This window comes from Benincasa hispida, chromosome 12, assembly GCF_027475165.1.
Source record: "Benincasa hispida cultivar pf3 chromosome 12, pf3_genome.v1.1, whole genome shotgun sequence".
NCBI classification, from domain to species: domain Eukaryota; kingdom Viridiplantae; phylum Streptophyta; class Magnoliopsida; order Cucurbitales; family Cucurbitaceae; genus Benincasa; species Benincasa hispida.
In genome coordinates this window covers 7137086-7152852 of record NC_143489.1, presented here as the reverse complement: position 1 = coordinate 7152852, position 15767 = coordinate 7137086, and the positions used below count along the sequence as shown (strand labels likewise).

At 32.3% G+C, this 15767-nt stretch overlaps 2 protein-coding genes across 3 annotated transcripts; one reads left to right on the top strand and one right to left on the bottom strand.

Moving 5' to 3' along the window:
- The first annotated feature begins 3623 nt into the window (after positions 1-3623).
- On the top strand, positions 3624-8464 carry LOC120092457 (putative LRR receptor-like serine/threonine-protein kinase At1g63430). Of its 2 annotated transcripts, none has more exons than XM_039050543.2 (13): positions 3624-4262; positions 4726-4864; positions 4962-5033; positions 5148-5291; positions 5381-5509; positions 6050-6166; positions 6235-6299; positions 6480-6689; positions 6882-7087; positions 7193-7325; positions 7427-7584; positions 7693-7908; positions 7986-8464. In XM_039050543.2, exons 1-13 carry the CDS (start codon positions 4178-4180, stop codon positions 8226-8228), a joined length of 1917 nt encoding a protein of 638 aa, XP_038906471.1. In that variant the 5' UTR covers positions 3624-4177; the 3' UTR covers positions 8229-8464. The 2 variants fall into 2 exon arrangements, with proteins under 2 accessions (XP_038906471.1, XP_038906470.1); XM_039050542.2 differs by having other exon boundaries at positions 6459-6689.
- A 611-nt stretch (positions 8465-9075) lies between these two features.
- On the bottom strand, positions 9076-12964 carry LOC120068232 (RNA-binding NOB1-like protein). The gene is made up of 5 exons (XM_039019945.2): positions 12535-12964; positions 10700-11792; positions 10265-10433; positions 9518-9640; positions 9076-9374 (listed from the first exon to the last, which is right to left on the bottom strand). The coding sequence occupies exons 1-5, from the start codon at positions 12851-12853 to the stop codon at positions 9222-9224; spliced, it is 1857 nt and encodes a 618-aa protein (XP_038875873.1). The 5' UTR covers positions 12854-12964; the 3' UTR covers positions 9076-9221.
- Positions 12965-15767: the final 2803 nt, after the last annotated feature.

Genomic DNA, 15767 nt, shown 5'->3' with positions numbered 1-15767 from the left:
AATATTTCCAGTAATTCTGACATTTAAAAATAATTATCATGGTTTGTTTATATCAAAAGTGAAAAATATGCTTAATGGTAACATTATCCTTTTGAGAGATGAATTTTGTTCCTTTATTGCTTTTCTTATTGTTTTTTTTTTAATCTTTCCATTCTAAAAAAAAAAAATTTTAAAAAAATTGCATGGAAGGAATAAATTGCTTTTTTGACAGGAATGAAAATGGAAGTGCAACATATTTTTTTTAAAGGGACTTTTTAATGTATAAAAGAACCAATTTTTGGAATTTTCTAATTTAGGCATCTTAGCGTTAAAAAAAAAAAAAAAAAAAAAACTGAGGGATAATTTGCTGATAATGCAAGTCCTTAGTTTGTTAGGAAAAATGTTCTTTATTGTAAATTTATTGATATTAATCCTAACTTCTTTATCATTGTATTCTCTCCCCGTGGATTTGTAGTTTGTAATTATATTGTATAAACATTTTATTTATCTAGTAAAATAAGAGGTATTTTATTTGACATTTAGTTGCATTAACCCATAAAAATCAATAAACTAAGATCGAAAGTTATCTTCTGTAACTTAAATATGTATGTGAAGACATACAGGTAGATTACGTTTAAATGATAACCTAAACGATCTGTAGTATATGGATAAGGTTGAGTACCTTATCCTAGTAACACTACAAATACAACCCACTTTGTAATTATTACTATTATTGTAAAGTGCTACAAATGATTTGATCCTGATCATTCATGTGGAGACATGAGTGGGGATCATTCATGTGGAGACGTAAGTGGGGTAGTTTATATTAAGAGTTTGTATAAGACCGAACTACAAAATGAATAGTCATTATTAAAAAAGTCTTACATTTTACCAGGATGACTATAGGTGACTTGACCTAAATCTTCAGTGAGTTGTGAACTTTCTGCCTATGAAGGCGATCATTTAATCTGCATGGGTGAGAGTGGCCAGTTTCGTCGACTCAATATGCCTACCATTTTGGGGATTTGTCTTATTGGGGAGCTGGGAAGCTATGCAAGAAGAGATTCACTCATTCCCTACTGTTGGGGCAAGTAGATACATTTTTCCTTTAAGGACTGATTTTAGGGCTTGAATAATGTGGTGTCACAACCTCTCTTGGCTTGAGAGAGGTTTGATTATAATTAGACTATAACTACAAGGGCAAAATGATCATTTTTGGGCCAACTGTACTTACGAGTAATTTATAGAGGGTCAATGCACTGTTGATTGATTATATCCAATGGACACATAAATATATATGGAATGCGAAGAGTGTAGCTGTCGATCTTTAGTGGAGTGACCAACAATTAGCCGAAGTTGATTAATTTAAATAAATAGTTTAATTAATTAATCAAGTACAATTGGAGCTTCAATCTATGTGTTCATAAAGTCTCCTTGTTAGCTCAATAGGAATTAATGAGAATCAAATTAATTTTAGATTAATTTGAATTATTCAAATTAATAAAAGGAATTAATGATCAATATAATATATATGTTACATTATAATAAAAAATTTATTTGAGAGAAATAAATATTTAAATATGATATTAAATATTTGAATATCATTCATATAAAAACTACAGATTAAAATGAATGTGAATATGATTTATATTAATTATATAGTTTATTTGAAAGATCAATAAAATGTTATATGCGATATAATAAATTATAGGTTATATATTATATAGATATAACATATAGTATATTTTAATTAATATAATTGTATATATTAAGGTTGGTTACTTTTTATTTAATTTGAAAATTTGAATTTCAAAATTAATTTTTAAATTAGTTATTTGTTTTTATAATTTTGAATTTCAAAAATTAACGGAGGGGGAGTTATTTTAACTTCCCCTCTTTCCCCCTTAATCTCTCTACATTTTATGTGAAATTGGTTCGTGTTATTCTACAAAGAAGTTATCCACATCTTTCTCCTTGAGTTGCTCTCTAGACCTCAGAAGAATGCTATGTGAATTATTTGTTCTCTCAAATTAATCCCTCTCCCTACCAAGAGAGACTGATAGAATTGTTTATGAAGTGCACTGGGAGAGGATTTGTGAAGAACTAAGTCTTAGAAGATAAGTGATCTTTAGATCCCTTCTTCCTCTCAAATCGTTGAGAACTGCACGATTTATATATGAATTTTCGTCCTCTGTTTAATTAGAAATTCTGAAAATTAAAATTGGGATGCGATCCTTTCGCTGCGAGTAGTCACCTACTCCCGTCAGTTATTGCCACATTGAAATAGATGTTATATTAATTCGATCTCTTATTTAATATTAATATTTTCAAATTTCAAATTTTAGGTCCCGTTTAGTAATTATTTTGATCTTTGTTTTTTGTTTGTAAAAATTTAGCCTATTTCTTTCCCATTTCTTATCATGATTTGTATCTTTCCTAAATAGAATTATTGAATTCTTAGTCAAATTCCAAAAATAAAAATAAAATTTTAAAAGCTATTTTTTTTCTAATTTTCAAAATTTGTTTTGGTTTTTTAAACAATTGATAAAAGAGTAGATAACAAACAAAAAAAATTTGGAAGGAGAAGTAACGTCTATAGACTTAATTTTAAAAGATAAAACAACTGCCAGTCTCTAGATTTTGAATAAAGATCTATTTTTTTTTATAGAAAAAATTATTCTAAATATAGATTTTAGGTTTTACATTAGATATTTTTGTTATACCTTATTGATTTTTATATCATTCAATGGAAATGTCCATTTACTCTTCAGGCTTATGTTAAAACTCAAGGAAACAGAAATATCAACTGAAATGTTAACATGTCGGGTTTTTTTTTTTTTTTAAATATTTTTAACAATAAAGAGAATCAAACAAAATGAGAAGGTTTAAGTAAAGTGTGTAAATAATAATAATAAAAAAAAAGGGTAAAATAGAATCTACCCATGATGAATGACCTTCAATCCAAATTAAATCCCATTTGTGTCTTTGAATATGAGTAGCTAATTTGTGAACAATTGAATAACATTTGCGATAGATAAAGAGGAAACCAAGAATTGCATCCTTCTACTAGTTTCACGAATAAAATTGAAAAAATAACTAAATCTCGTTTGAAAGTAACGTTTTCTTGTTAAGAGGTGTCAAAAGATTTGGGAATCTGTTTATGTCTAAATGAGAGGATACTTATCTCCAGTGTTTTGGTGGTGCCTTCGTAGAGAGTTAATGCCCCTGTGAGAATAAGATCTTGGCTAAGGTGTGGAAGTCCTCTAGATCCATTTAGGTTTTGTCATAAGTATCGAGCAACCACTCCAATACTCACTTGATTATTGTACATACAATTACATCAAAATTGACCTTGAATGAATGTCGAAGACGAGTCCATCTAGGGATCATTGCTAAGGGCTCAATAAGGCTCACAGTTGGAGTAAGAGACATTGTTTCACTAAATAAATGATACGAAAATGTTGAAAATTAACTATAAAATATAAATAAATAAAGAATGTACTAAAAAAAACCAAAGATTTTTTTGAAATAAAAATAACAAAAAAATTAGTTGAATTTAAAATTCCACCAATTAAATGGTTATCCATTTTGAGAGGTGGCAATGAAAAATATCCATTAATTCAATAATACTTATTATTTATTAGAACAAAAATCCACAAAGTTTAAGCGCTAAAAAATGAAAGGAAATGAAACATTCTCTGTTCCCATCTATCTGTCACTCACATTTTGGCTTTCTTCCTTTTTTTTTTTTTTTTTTTCTATCCATTTCTTTAGAATCCCTTTTTCTCTGCTTCTTTTCCTTTTTCTTCTCAGTCCAAAACTTCTTCTTCATCTCTTCTCTTTTGGGTTCTTCTCATTTCCCTTTTTTTCCCCTGTTCTCATTCTTGGGCTTTTTATCAATCTTTGAATTTTCATCTACTTCCTCTCTGTTGGGTACTTCTGAAATAAAAATTTAACTTCACAATATCACTTAATTCCCCCTATTCCTCTCTGTAATCTGTACCAAACCACTGAAGTGGAGTTATTACTTCTTCTTTCACTCTCTTTCACAGAACCCAAATCTTCAACTTATTTGGGTTTCCTTTTGGTTCTCTCTTCTTCTCTCATTTCTTTTGTTTCTGGGTTTGTTTCATTCTTGCTCTTTTGAATGTGAACCGCCACTGAAACTTGATTTTCTTGTGGAAACTGAGAGAAGAAGATGGAATCGTTTGCTTCTCTTGTGGTGCTTCTCTGTTTAATTTTGGGGCTATTTGGAATTTGTGATTCTATTTCTTCCAATGAAGGTATGCATTTTTCTTTTATCCCACAATCTTCTGCTTTCTTAGATCTTGTGTCTTTATATCCATTTGCTTCGTAAAGAAAATGGTAATTCTGGCAAAAGGAAGTTAAAATTGTTAAATTTTGCTTAGACATTTGGAGTACAGATTATTGTGTTGTGGCAAGATTTGGAAAACTTTTGGCAATGTTGAAGTGGGCTCTCTATTGTTCCCACCATTCTTGTTTCCCTAAATGTTTTGGATGAGAAAATTCATTTTCCTTCTCATATTCTTAGTAACTTTTAAATTTGTAGTCTAAGCTACTTGTAATTTAATTCTTTTCCCAATCAAGGATTTGTGTAGAACTATATCAAGGTAAAATTGGAAGTGGGTTTTGGGTTCCCTTCACTTTTCAGATCTTCTGAGGAACGGAAAGTAGTTTAAATGAATTCCCTCTGACAAAAAATTCCTCTTTCTTGGTTTTGTTTAGTCATTGCTCTTGGGGCCTTCAGGTCAGAAGTATTTGAAGATCCATATCAAGTCTTCTCCAACTGGAACAGCCTTCAACCAGAACCTTGCTTATGGTCTGGCATTTCATGTTCTCCAACTGGAGACCATGTTGTAAAGATGTTAGATATGGTTTCATCTATTTGAAATTTCCCATTTCTTGACAAATTTTTTCATAGTAATATCAGAGGCTTATGTTTTGGGACTCTTCTTTTGCAGTAACATTTCACATTCTGCTATTAAAGGGTTTCTTTCAGGAGATTTGGGTCAACTCAGCTTCTTGGAGGAACTGTAAGTCATTTTCCACTTCATTAGAAACTGGGAACACTGAAGAGTTTCTCTTCTTTTGAAGATTCTTTTTGTATCAATCATTTTAAGTGCAATTTTTATGTGATGGTGATGTAGAATTTTACATGGAAATAAGCTGCGTGGTCCAGTACCCAAGGAGTTAGGCTACTTAAAGAACCTCAGAATCTTGGACTTAGGGATGAATCAATTCACAGGTCCAATTCCTCCAGAGTTCGGGAATTTAACAAAAATTGTGAAAATGTAAAGGCAACTTCTCTTCCTCAGAAGTTTTCATAATTGGATTTTTCTTTTGGTTTCTTTTGTTATTTATTCATTTTCTGTGGTGGCAGAAACCTCCAGTCTAATGAGTTCACTGGTAAGCTGCCTCCTGAGCTGGGAAATTTGAGATACATTGAGGAACTAAGGCTGGATAGAAATAAGCTTGGAGGAACTGTTGGCCATTCAGATCATACTGGACTGTAAGTGAACATTGTTGCATGGAGGGATTTGACTTACTCATATTTCCAATCTTTTCATATGGTCTGAGATTGTTTGTATAAACTTGGTATCTTTGTTTAAAGTTTCATGGAAAAAAACTTCCAGTTAATTGATTTTCTTTGGATCTTCATATTCTATGTCGCAATATTCCAGTATCTTGGGCTAACTGCTGGATGTCAGAGTTTAGTATTTACGTGTAGTTTATTATGTTGTAGGAAACATGGAATTATAAAGTCGTTTAATAACATTCTCGTTTCTTTCTTTCTTTAAAAAACTTAATGTGTTTCATAATTATTTCTTGTTGTATGTAGTCTTCTTTTTTTTCTTTTTTAATTGAAAAATTAAATTTAGGAGGGAACTTTTATAAAGAAGGAAAAAGTAGAAACAAGATAAGTTACTAATGTTAGACACGGAATGTGAAATGGGAACTTACCGAGCAGTTCTCTCAAGGAATTCTTTTTATTCCTTCTCCCCTAAACTCCTTTCAGCTTTTAATGTCTTGCATTCTACCAATGTTTCAGGTACGTGTCAAAAACTAACTTGACTGGGTTCTGTGGCTCATCTCAGCTAAGAGTTGCTGATTTTTCATATAACTTCTTTGTTGGGTGCATACCGAAGTGCTTGGAGCGTCTTCCAGGGTATCTCCTTAGTTCTTTCTCGTTCTTTAATTGATAATTCAGTTCCTCCTCTAATCTACTTCCTGCAGGTCAAGTTTCCAAGGGAATTGCCTCCATAAAATTAACTCCAAACAACGTCCTTCAGCAGAGTGTGGTGCGTGATGTTCCTTGTAGTTGCATAGTTTTCTTGTAATTGAAGGGAAAATGAACATCTGTTTTGAAATGCTTAATAATGTTTAGAAGGGAAAACTTGTGCTTTCTAGCTTTTCTATAACTTGTACTGATTGCAATTTTTTGTATTCCTAATAACTAGCTATGACTATGAGACATCCAGGAAGCAACGGACGGAACCATAACCTCCATCACCAAGCAACATCGAAACCAATCTGGCTTTTGGCCCTTGAGATAGTAACAGGAACTCTGGTGGGTTCTCTCTTCCTTGTTGCTGTTCTCACTGCAGTCCAGAAGTTCAATCGAAAATCCTCCATGATATTGCCCTGGAAGAAAGCAGGAAGTAGGAAATACTATGCTCCAGTATATATAGGTTCGTTACCCCCGTCTTTTGTTTAGCATATTGCCCAGACAGAAAGGCAAATGTAGGAAATGTTGTCCTCTATAAACATAATATATATATATATATATATATATATGCATATGTATTGATAAACGCTTTATTCGTTGATACTGTATTTTTAGGGAGAAATAGATAGCAATATTTTTGAGGTCTTTTGTGCAGATCCTGAGATTTTAAAGGATGTAACGAGATTTAGTCGACAAGAACTTGAACTAGCTTGTGAAGACTTCAGCAACATAATTGGCTCCTCTCGAGACAGTTTGGTATATAAGGGCACCATGAAAACTGGACCCGAGATTGCAGTTATCTCAATGAGCATGAAAGAAGAACTATGGACAGGATACCTTGAACTCTATTTTCAGACAGAGGTATTGTTTCTTTGTTCTTTTTAATTAATGACCCAGGAAATGATTTGTCTTGATTGGATGTTGACGAATTTTCAAGTTAAGATTTCATCTCAAATATCTATTTAGGTAGCGGATTTGTCAAGAATCAACCACGAGAATACAGGAAAATTACTGGGTTATTGTAGAGAGAGTACTCCATTTACAAGGATGCTAGTTTTTGAGTATGCATCAAATGGCACATTATATGAGCATCTACATTGTAAGCCAACATTTTGTCTTCTCTTTTCTGAGTTTTGTTCCTAATTTTTTCATGGTTCTTTTCTTCTGTTCTTGTTATTTACTGTCATACATCGACTGCAGATGGAGAAGCATGTCAGTTATCTTGGACGAGACGGATGAAGATTATTTTAGGCATCGCGCGTGGACTCAAGTATCTTCACACAGAACTCCAACCTCCATTCACCATATCTGAGCTGAATTCCAACGCTGTATATCTTACAGATGATTTTTTTCCCAAGGTAAATCTCTAATAAGTCATTGTTTACGTTGTTCACATGGAGAAGTTATCCGAGATGGAAATTAAGTAGCAGTAAGAATTGAGTATTTGAAATTCTATTGAATATCAGTTGATAGACTTTGAAAGTTGGAAGACCATTCTTTCACGATCGGAAAAGAACTCAGGATCTATAGCCAGCCAAGGTGCAATATGTGTTCTTCCAAACTCTCTAGAAGCACGACATCTCGACGTGCAGGGTAACATCTATGCATTCGGTGTCCTTCTACTTGAAATAATCAGTGGGAGGCCTCTGTACTGCAAGGACAAAGGAAACTTGGTAGATTGGGTAAGAAACAACAATTTTCCAAAGTAAACTTGGTAGTTGTGGACTACTTCTTTGGACTAAAAACCTTTCTGATACAGGCCAAGGACTATATCGAAATGCCGGAAGTGATGTCTTATCTTGTTGATCCCGAACTGAAGCATTTTAGATACGAAGATCTCGAGGTAATATGTGAGGTGGCAAACCTTTGCATCCATCAGCGGCCGACCAAACTGCTATCGATGAAGGAACTCTGCACCATGTTAGAAACTAGAATTGATACCTCTGTTGCCATTGAGTTTAAAGCATCTTCTTTGGCATGGGCAGAGCTTGCACTCTCTTAGAAGAAGTGAAGGTATACATAGATTTGACATATACAAAAGTTGTAATACTCTCCTTTTCCATTTTCTTAACCTTTTTCTTGATTTTTTTTTCTTTTTGCTTTTTTAAGTTTCTATATTCCTTGTACATGTTCAATCCTAGAGCAGGCTGTATAACTCATAGTATCAAAAGTATGCCAATATCACAGTAGCTATAATCAGAGTGTTGAATCACAAATCAACTATGAAGTTTGAACAAATTTGTTGTTTCTGTTGCCCCTTCCCTTGCACTTTACGTTTATGAATATTCAAATTTAGTCGAGAAAATATATCTTAACCAGTTGAATCGTCTAATTGAGTTTGCCAAGGTGACACATTTTCCAATTCTATATCATGTGATTGCCACATTGATTATTTACCAAAAATGCTGTTGGGATTACACAACCAAATCGAGAACTCTGAAACAGCCCATTTAGATCCCATGTATTGTTTTTACGACCTTACTTGAATCGGATCTTTGAATTCTAAGATTTTCTATAGGTTGTACAACTTAGACCAGTATCCTTGAATTCTAAGATTAACGTTCAAACATTAAATATATTTGATTTACCAATTTTATAAATAAAAACTAAATAATTAAATAATTACTTAATTAAATGTGAGAGAACTTTAAATTATTTATAAAAAATATTAATGGGAATCTATTAAGCTTAAATAATATATATTTATCACTAATCATTTAAAATTAATAGTAATAGATAAATCATGAAGGGTGTTTAAGAGGTGAGTTTTAAAGTTTTCTAGATAATAACTTCTTAAAATTTGTAAAATTCTATATTAAAAGAAAAAATAATGTCAGACTGAACACGTATTTTGAAGGAAATTGAGGACAAAATTGCACTCATTTAAGCTGAGCTTTATAATTTGAATACATAAACTCAATCACATGAGATACTAATCAAAATTTGCAGATTCTGAAAACAGTAACGAACATCAAAATCCATAAATAATGTTTGTCTATTTATGCTTAGATCGAGAGTAATGGTTATCGTTCGGATTTCTCTTCCCACTGAAAACGGCCAACGCTTGCCTTACGGGAGGCTGCAAAGGAGCCCGCTTATCAGTATTATGGTGGCTGAAGAAATCATCCACAGCAAAGAGTTCATCCCCCTGAAAATGGACAAATGGAAAATGGATCACTTCGTTATGAAGTTTCAGGTGAAATCTTGAATAAAATCTGATCATTAATAAACCAAGACGACAGGATGAAGATAAACAAAGTAAGGCAATTTTGATATTAAAAAAAAAAAAACCTGCTGCTTATGGACTTTCTTCTTGGTTTTGGGATGAAGAAACTTCTGTGGGAGTTGATCTTCACGTAAAACAAGATTTTTGGTGATGGCATCCCTTCCACCTTGCGGTAGAGGAAGTGAAAACTGTACATAAAAAGATTAAAAAAAAATTGCATATTTCACGAGTGAACATCTAAATGACGATTAAAAGTGAGAATAAAATTATATTATAAGTTTAAATACAACTTTAATTCAAGTATTTTTGGCTTTAGTTCATTTCAGTCCACGTACTTCCACAATGTTCATTCTAGTCTCTATACTTTTAACTTTAGTTTATTTTTGTCTTATACTTTTGCAATGTTCATTTTGGTCCTTATATTTTTAACTTTGGTTCATTTTTGTCACTGTACTTTCAAAATGTTCATTTTGATCCTTACACTTTTAACACTTTGATTCATTTTGGTCCACTCATTTTCATTTTCATTTCATTTTTAAGGAATCAAAATGATTACTTAAAGTTCAAGGACCAAAATGAACCAAAGTTGAAAGAAAAAATGACCAAAATTGACATTTTGAAAGTATAGGGACCAAAATAAACAAAAGTAGAAAGTACATGGACCAAAATAAACATTTCAAAAGCACAGGGGCCAAAATGAACATTTTAAAGATATAGGGACCAAAATGAACTAAACCCAAAAGTATAGGGGCCAATATAGTATTTAAACCTTTATTATATTATTCTCAAGGACAACACTGAGAAATACTCACTTTTGTGCCTCGCAGAGTAATCCTCGGCTTACGGGCAGCTAACACAACTCCATTCTCACCAACTGTAACAGCTACCTTGCGCAAAGTTCCACCATTTCCACACTTTGGACAAAAGATCCTTCCAATTTCAGCTGTGACATTATAGCAGGCGTGACATTTTAAAATCCACCTGAGAGATCACATCGTGAAGGTTTGAGTACGTAATTGCATTACACGATGACTTCATCACACACTACTCAAACAATATACAAGGCAATTAACACCGACTCAGGCCTGAAAGTTGGCTAGAGTTGTAAAAAACGAAAATAACTAAACCATCGGTTGGAAGGTCGTTGGGGTTGTCAGAACTAAGAAGGTGGGTCAGAAAGGGAATGATCTAGTTGAAATTTTTGGATAATGAAGTTTGATAAACAATCACCCACTAAATATGCATACCTGTGTAGTTGCCGTATCTGCATTCCTCCTGGAGCCAACAATCGTAAACCCATTTGCAGAAGAACGTTTTGCATCGCAAAGTCACCAGTGACACAAGCTACACTTGATTCAGACAAGGATCTCAGCATCCAACTCTGATCACTGCTAACATCATCTACATTTGATGTGTCTACACTTTCATTAGTCTGACTTGCGTCTTCCATGTGTTCCAGTTCATCCTTTACTGTATCGTTTGTGCCCTCAACGGCCACAGCATTCTCCCCCTCACTTTCACCAGACTCTTCTTTTGTGGAAGCACTCACATGAAGAGCATTTAATGAATCTTCTTCCAGCCTCATCTGCTTCAAAATTTCTGAGAGGTTTTCATTATTGTTTGTCCCTTCTTCTATCTGACCCTCATTCCCATCTCCAGTATTTGGCAGTTCAGAGATTTTATCCTGTGATTGACCTGATCCATTGGTTTCCACTTGGATGTCACCATCTGTGGTTTCAACATCTTGCTGACAATCCTTTTCAGCTAAGGACTCATAATATTCACGTCTGGCTTTCCTCCTATGATATCTTCTCTGAGTGCTTCGACTGACAGCAGGTGTCCAATCACCTTCATTATCGTCGTATTGTCCCTGAGATGCATCAATTCCATCAGCCACCATCTTCTTCCCTTCAATATTAATTTCCTTTTTCTTCGGAGGATATCTCCTTGATCTTGTTGAACCACTCTCAGTTTCATCTTGATGCTCCAAGTTACTCTCATCCTTGTGCTCTAGTGAAAGATCTTCAGATTGGCCATCCGAAGGGATGATGTTCAGGTTTAAATCCTGCAAAGGCAGAATCTTTGATGTGGAATTGGACGGATCATCAGCATCTTGCTCTAACGCTTCCCATTCTTCCAGATTAGGTACGTTAGAGCCCCAGCCAGGCATGTCTTTCTCAGGTAACCTCTTTGTATTAACCATGTGGACAGGGGGAGGACACTCACGAAGATGTTTGGTCCCATGAATCTGAGTCTCCAACGTGTAAGTGAGAGCAATAAGTTTAATATCAACATCTGAAAGCGTCTGTAAGTCACCAGTTGCCCTTGCAAACTTGATTACTGTAAGATTCAACAGAAAATGCATAAGGACAGTGAAAAAAAATGGTGATATCAACTGGGAAAGACAGATTTCAAAAGTCTACCACCACGCTAGACTATAATTTGCATGCTTCACAGTTCTTTCTAATACGGCCAGATTTACAAGTACCGCTTAATCATTAGCTTTCTCATTCAAGGGGTGCCTGGTGGTAAAAGTTCATATTTGGGGATACTCTCACATGCACAGGGTAAGCCCCAAGTTAAAAACTAAATAACGTACAACTCTCATCATATCTCCCAAAGCCTTGGACTCGAGTAAGGCTACGATTATAATGATAGTATCTTTCTAAAATAATGAAAAACTAAGGTTTCAAAGTAAACTATATAGCGGCTAAACTAGTTCAGCAAGGGAGGATCTTGACTAGCTTCCAATCATTGGAATCCATGAGTAATGGTATTTGGTGAAAGGGCAAAGAATGATTTTAACCAACTAAAAGCAATTATTAAAATAAAAAAAAATCACGGTATTCAGCTAGGCAAGATGATTCTACAAATTTCAGAAACACTGAAAAAGTACTCTGACGCACTTAACTTCAGAAACACTAAAACCCTGCCTCTCAAAATCATTCAAAACACACTCTAATAGCAATACAGCTTAAATCTTACATCCGATAATTCCTTATAAACAAAAACGAGTTAAAATTTGAAGTAACAACACAATCAGCGTATAGCAACATAGAGGGACTAGAATTCAGAATTCTACCTTTATTTAGAGCGTCAGGAGAGGGATCCATGGATTCAAGAGTGAAGGGGACGAAGGCGAGCCTATGGCGAGATACAGGATCGCGAATCTCATCCAAAACCTCAGGAACTGAAACAAACTTATCTGCGGAGGAAGAAAGCTTGTCTCCCCCTTGGATAATGGCGTTGGCATCAACAACAGCAACAGCAACGCCTTTACTGGACTTGCAGCTATCGGCGAATACTTGGACGGAGGAGGTCGGAGTCTGAAGCTGAGGCTTTGGAGCTGGTTGTGATTTCACGACATTGCTCCAGCATGAAGCCGGAGAAGGACTCTCCATGGCCGTAGGAAGAAGAGGAAGAACAAATTGAGATCTTGATGAAGCAAGTGACACTGATTGAAACCCTAAAACCCTACACACACGGGAACAAGTCCACAATTATGAGACGAAACCTTAAACGTCGTCGTATTCAGGACACTATTGGAATTTTCAAGCGGAAAATAGAAAGTATTGGCAAATTTAGCGTTTTTAAATTTGTAAATAACATCTCAATTATTAATTTAAACCCTAAACTAATAATTGTATCTGTTTAAATCATGAACTTGAAAGATTTTATCAATTTAAATCTTAAATTGATAATTATATCAATTTAAATTTTGAACTTTATAAGTATATCAAGCTAAACCTTTGAAATTGAATTTTAAACAGATATTGATAAACTACTAATATATTTGTAAATGTATTTTAAAGAAGTATTTATATATTAATGATGCATTAGTGTTATATTTGAAATTAATGTTGATATACAACAAATACACCAATATCATACTTGAAATTTTATAAGAATGAATGTTGGTATATTGATACTTTAGTGATATACTTGAAATTAGTTTTTAATAAACATTAATACTTTATTGGTACACCATTGTTATATTTCAAATGAATTTTATATGACTGGTGATAAATTACTAATGAACTAATAATATAATTAAAAATATATTATGAATGAATGATAATATATTATTGATACATCATTAATATATTAGAAATGAATTATTAATGACTATTAATTTGTTCATACATCAATGTTATCAATATTATGTTTTAAGTGTTCATTTACTAATGTAATAATTGGTATTGGATTTTGAACGAAACCCAAAAATAATATACCATTTTGAATAATTGTTTAAGGGAACTTTTAATTAACTGTATTTTGATCAAATGATAATAAACTATTGACACTAATAATATACATGAAATGCATTTAATTAATATTAATATATAATTGAAATGTCAATATGTATATAATTTTAAATAATATACTTCATATTTTGTATATAAAAATTATAATAGGTGGCAAAAAAAAAAAAAAAAGAAGCAGCTATAAATCAGGCAACTAAATTTGTATGATCATATACATTATTATAAATATCATAATATGTAACATAGATATCCATTCTCGTGTCAAAGGTCTAAATGACATTTGCTATTACTCCATATGTTGTCCATGTGTCTCGAGATTACACACTAAAATTATACATTGTCCATGTAATCCAAAATACTTACCAAATTGCCTATAAATTGCCTATAAATAATGACATTTTGTGGGTTTTGTAATATACACACATTGGTGAAGATTCAAAGAAAATTGGAGAAAATGGAGAACTTGCAGAATTTTCTTATTTCTTATTCTTGTTATTTTATTTTATTTTGTTTATTTATATATTATGTTTTTTATTTTAACATTATATTTTCTCCATATTTGTGCTTCCGTTTATGTCGTTTTGCTCTTCATTTTTACAAGACTTATCAACACAAGCTCCTGTTATTTTCTCCATTAAAGGTATACCTTAAAGATATGTTGTTTTTCCCTCTTTATTATAATTAATAAATCAAATAGGTTTTTTTTTTTGGAAAATTGTGAAAAATAGAACGTTTAGGTTTTCACCTTACAAAATTAGCATGCTTTTTGAAAACTTGTAAAAACAGTTTTTCTTGATTCATCTCAAGGGAGATCGACCACCGGGAGTTAGTTAAAAAATCAATTTTTTTTTCAACTTCTCGATTGTTTTGGACCTTTTCGGTACATCGAGATTTGTTTTTTTTTTTTTTGTAATCTTCCCAAATCTTATATTACTTTCCATTTTTTTCCAAATTTGTTTATGTTTACTAAATATTATATCAAATTATTACGTAATTTTCAAATCTTTAGTATAATTTATGTTTTTCACAATTTTATGAATTTTCAAAATTCCAAATGCATTTTCTAATTATTAAATTCAAATTGATTCAACATTTTTAAATTTGGAAAAAATCAAATTTTTCGAAAATCTGGGTAAGATTTAGGATATATATAGAATATCAGTGTTAATTCTACCCAAGATTCTATCGAGAAAGCTCAAATATATGAATTTCGATGTAATTATGCTAAAAAATTCACCGAGAAAGCTCAAATATATAGAATCTCGGTGTTACTTTACCCGAGATTAGCACTGAGAAGCATATAGTCGAACGAGATGTACCAAGAAAGGTTAGAAAAAGTTGATTCTTTAACTAAAATCACCCAAGATGGATCAAGAAAAACTACTTTTTACGAGTTCTAAAAAAAATGTTAGTTTTGTAAGGTAAAAACTTAAACATGCTATTTCTAACATTTTTTTTAATGTTTGATATATACTAAATTTATAATATAAATATAACGTCTTTTGATGGTGTTACCACGACAAATCTTACAAAACTAGAATTCACACATTAATGACAATAATTATTTATTGTGGGTGTTTGATGTCAAAATACACCTAGATGCAATGAACCTTGGAAAAACAATTAAAGAAGAAAATACGACATTAAGTCGAATAAACTTCACGAGAGATTAAAAATGGAATATCTAATAGCAAAAGATCTTTGTATCTCGTGGAAGAATTTGAAAGAAAGATATGATCATCAATTCAAAATTGTTGTTGTGAATAAATGCATTTGAGACTCCAAGATTTTAAATTAGTAAGTGATTACAACTCCACATTATTTAAAATTAATTCAAAATTGTTGTTATGTGAAGAGAAAATTGCTGATACATATATGTTAGAGGATATTTTCTACTTTTCATATCTCGAATATGCTCCTGTAGCAATAATATCGAAAGAGGTTTTAAAAAATATTTTGAATTCATCTCATGTCTTCTTGTTATCGAATAAAATAACGAATTATTAATGAAGAATCACAAATTTCGACCAACTGAAACATCATTTCTTGA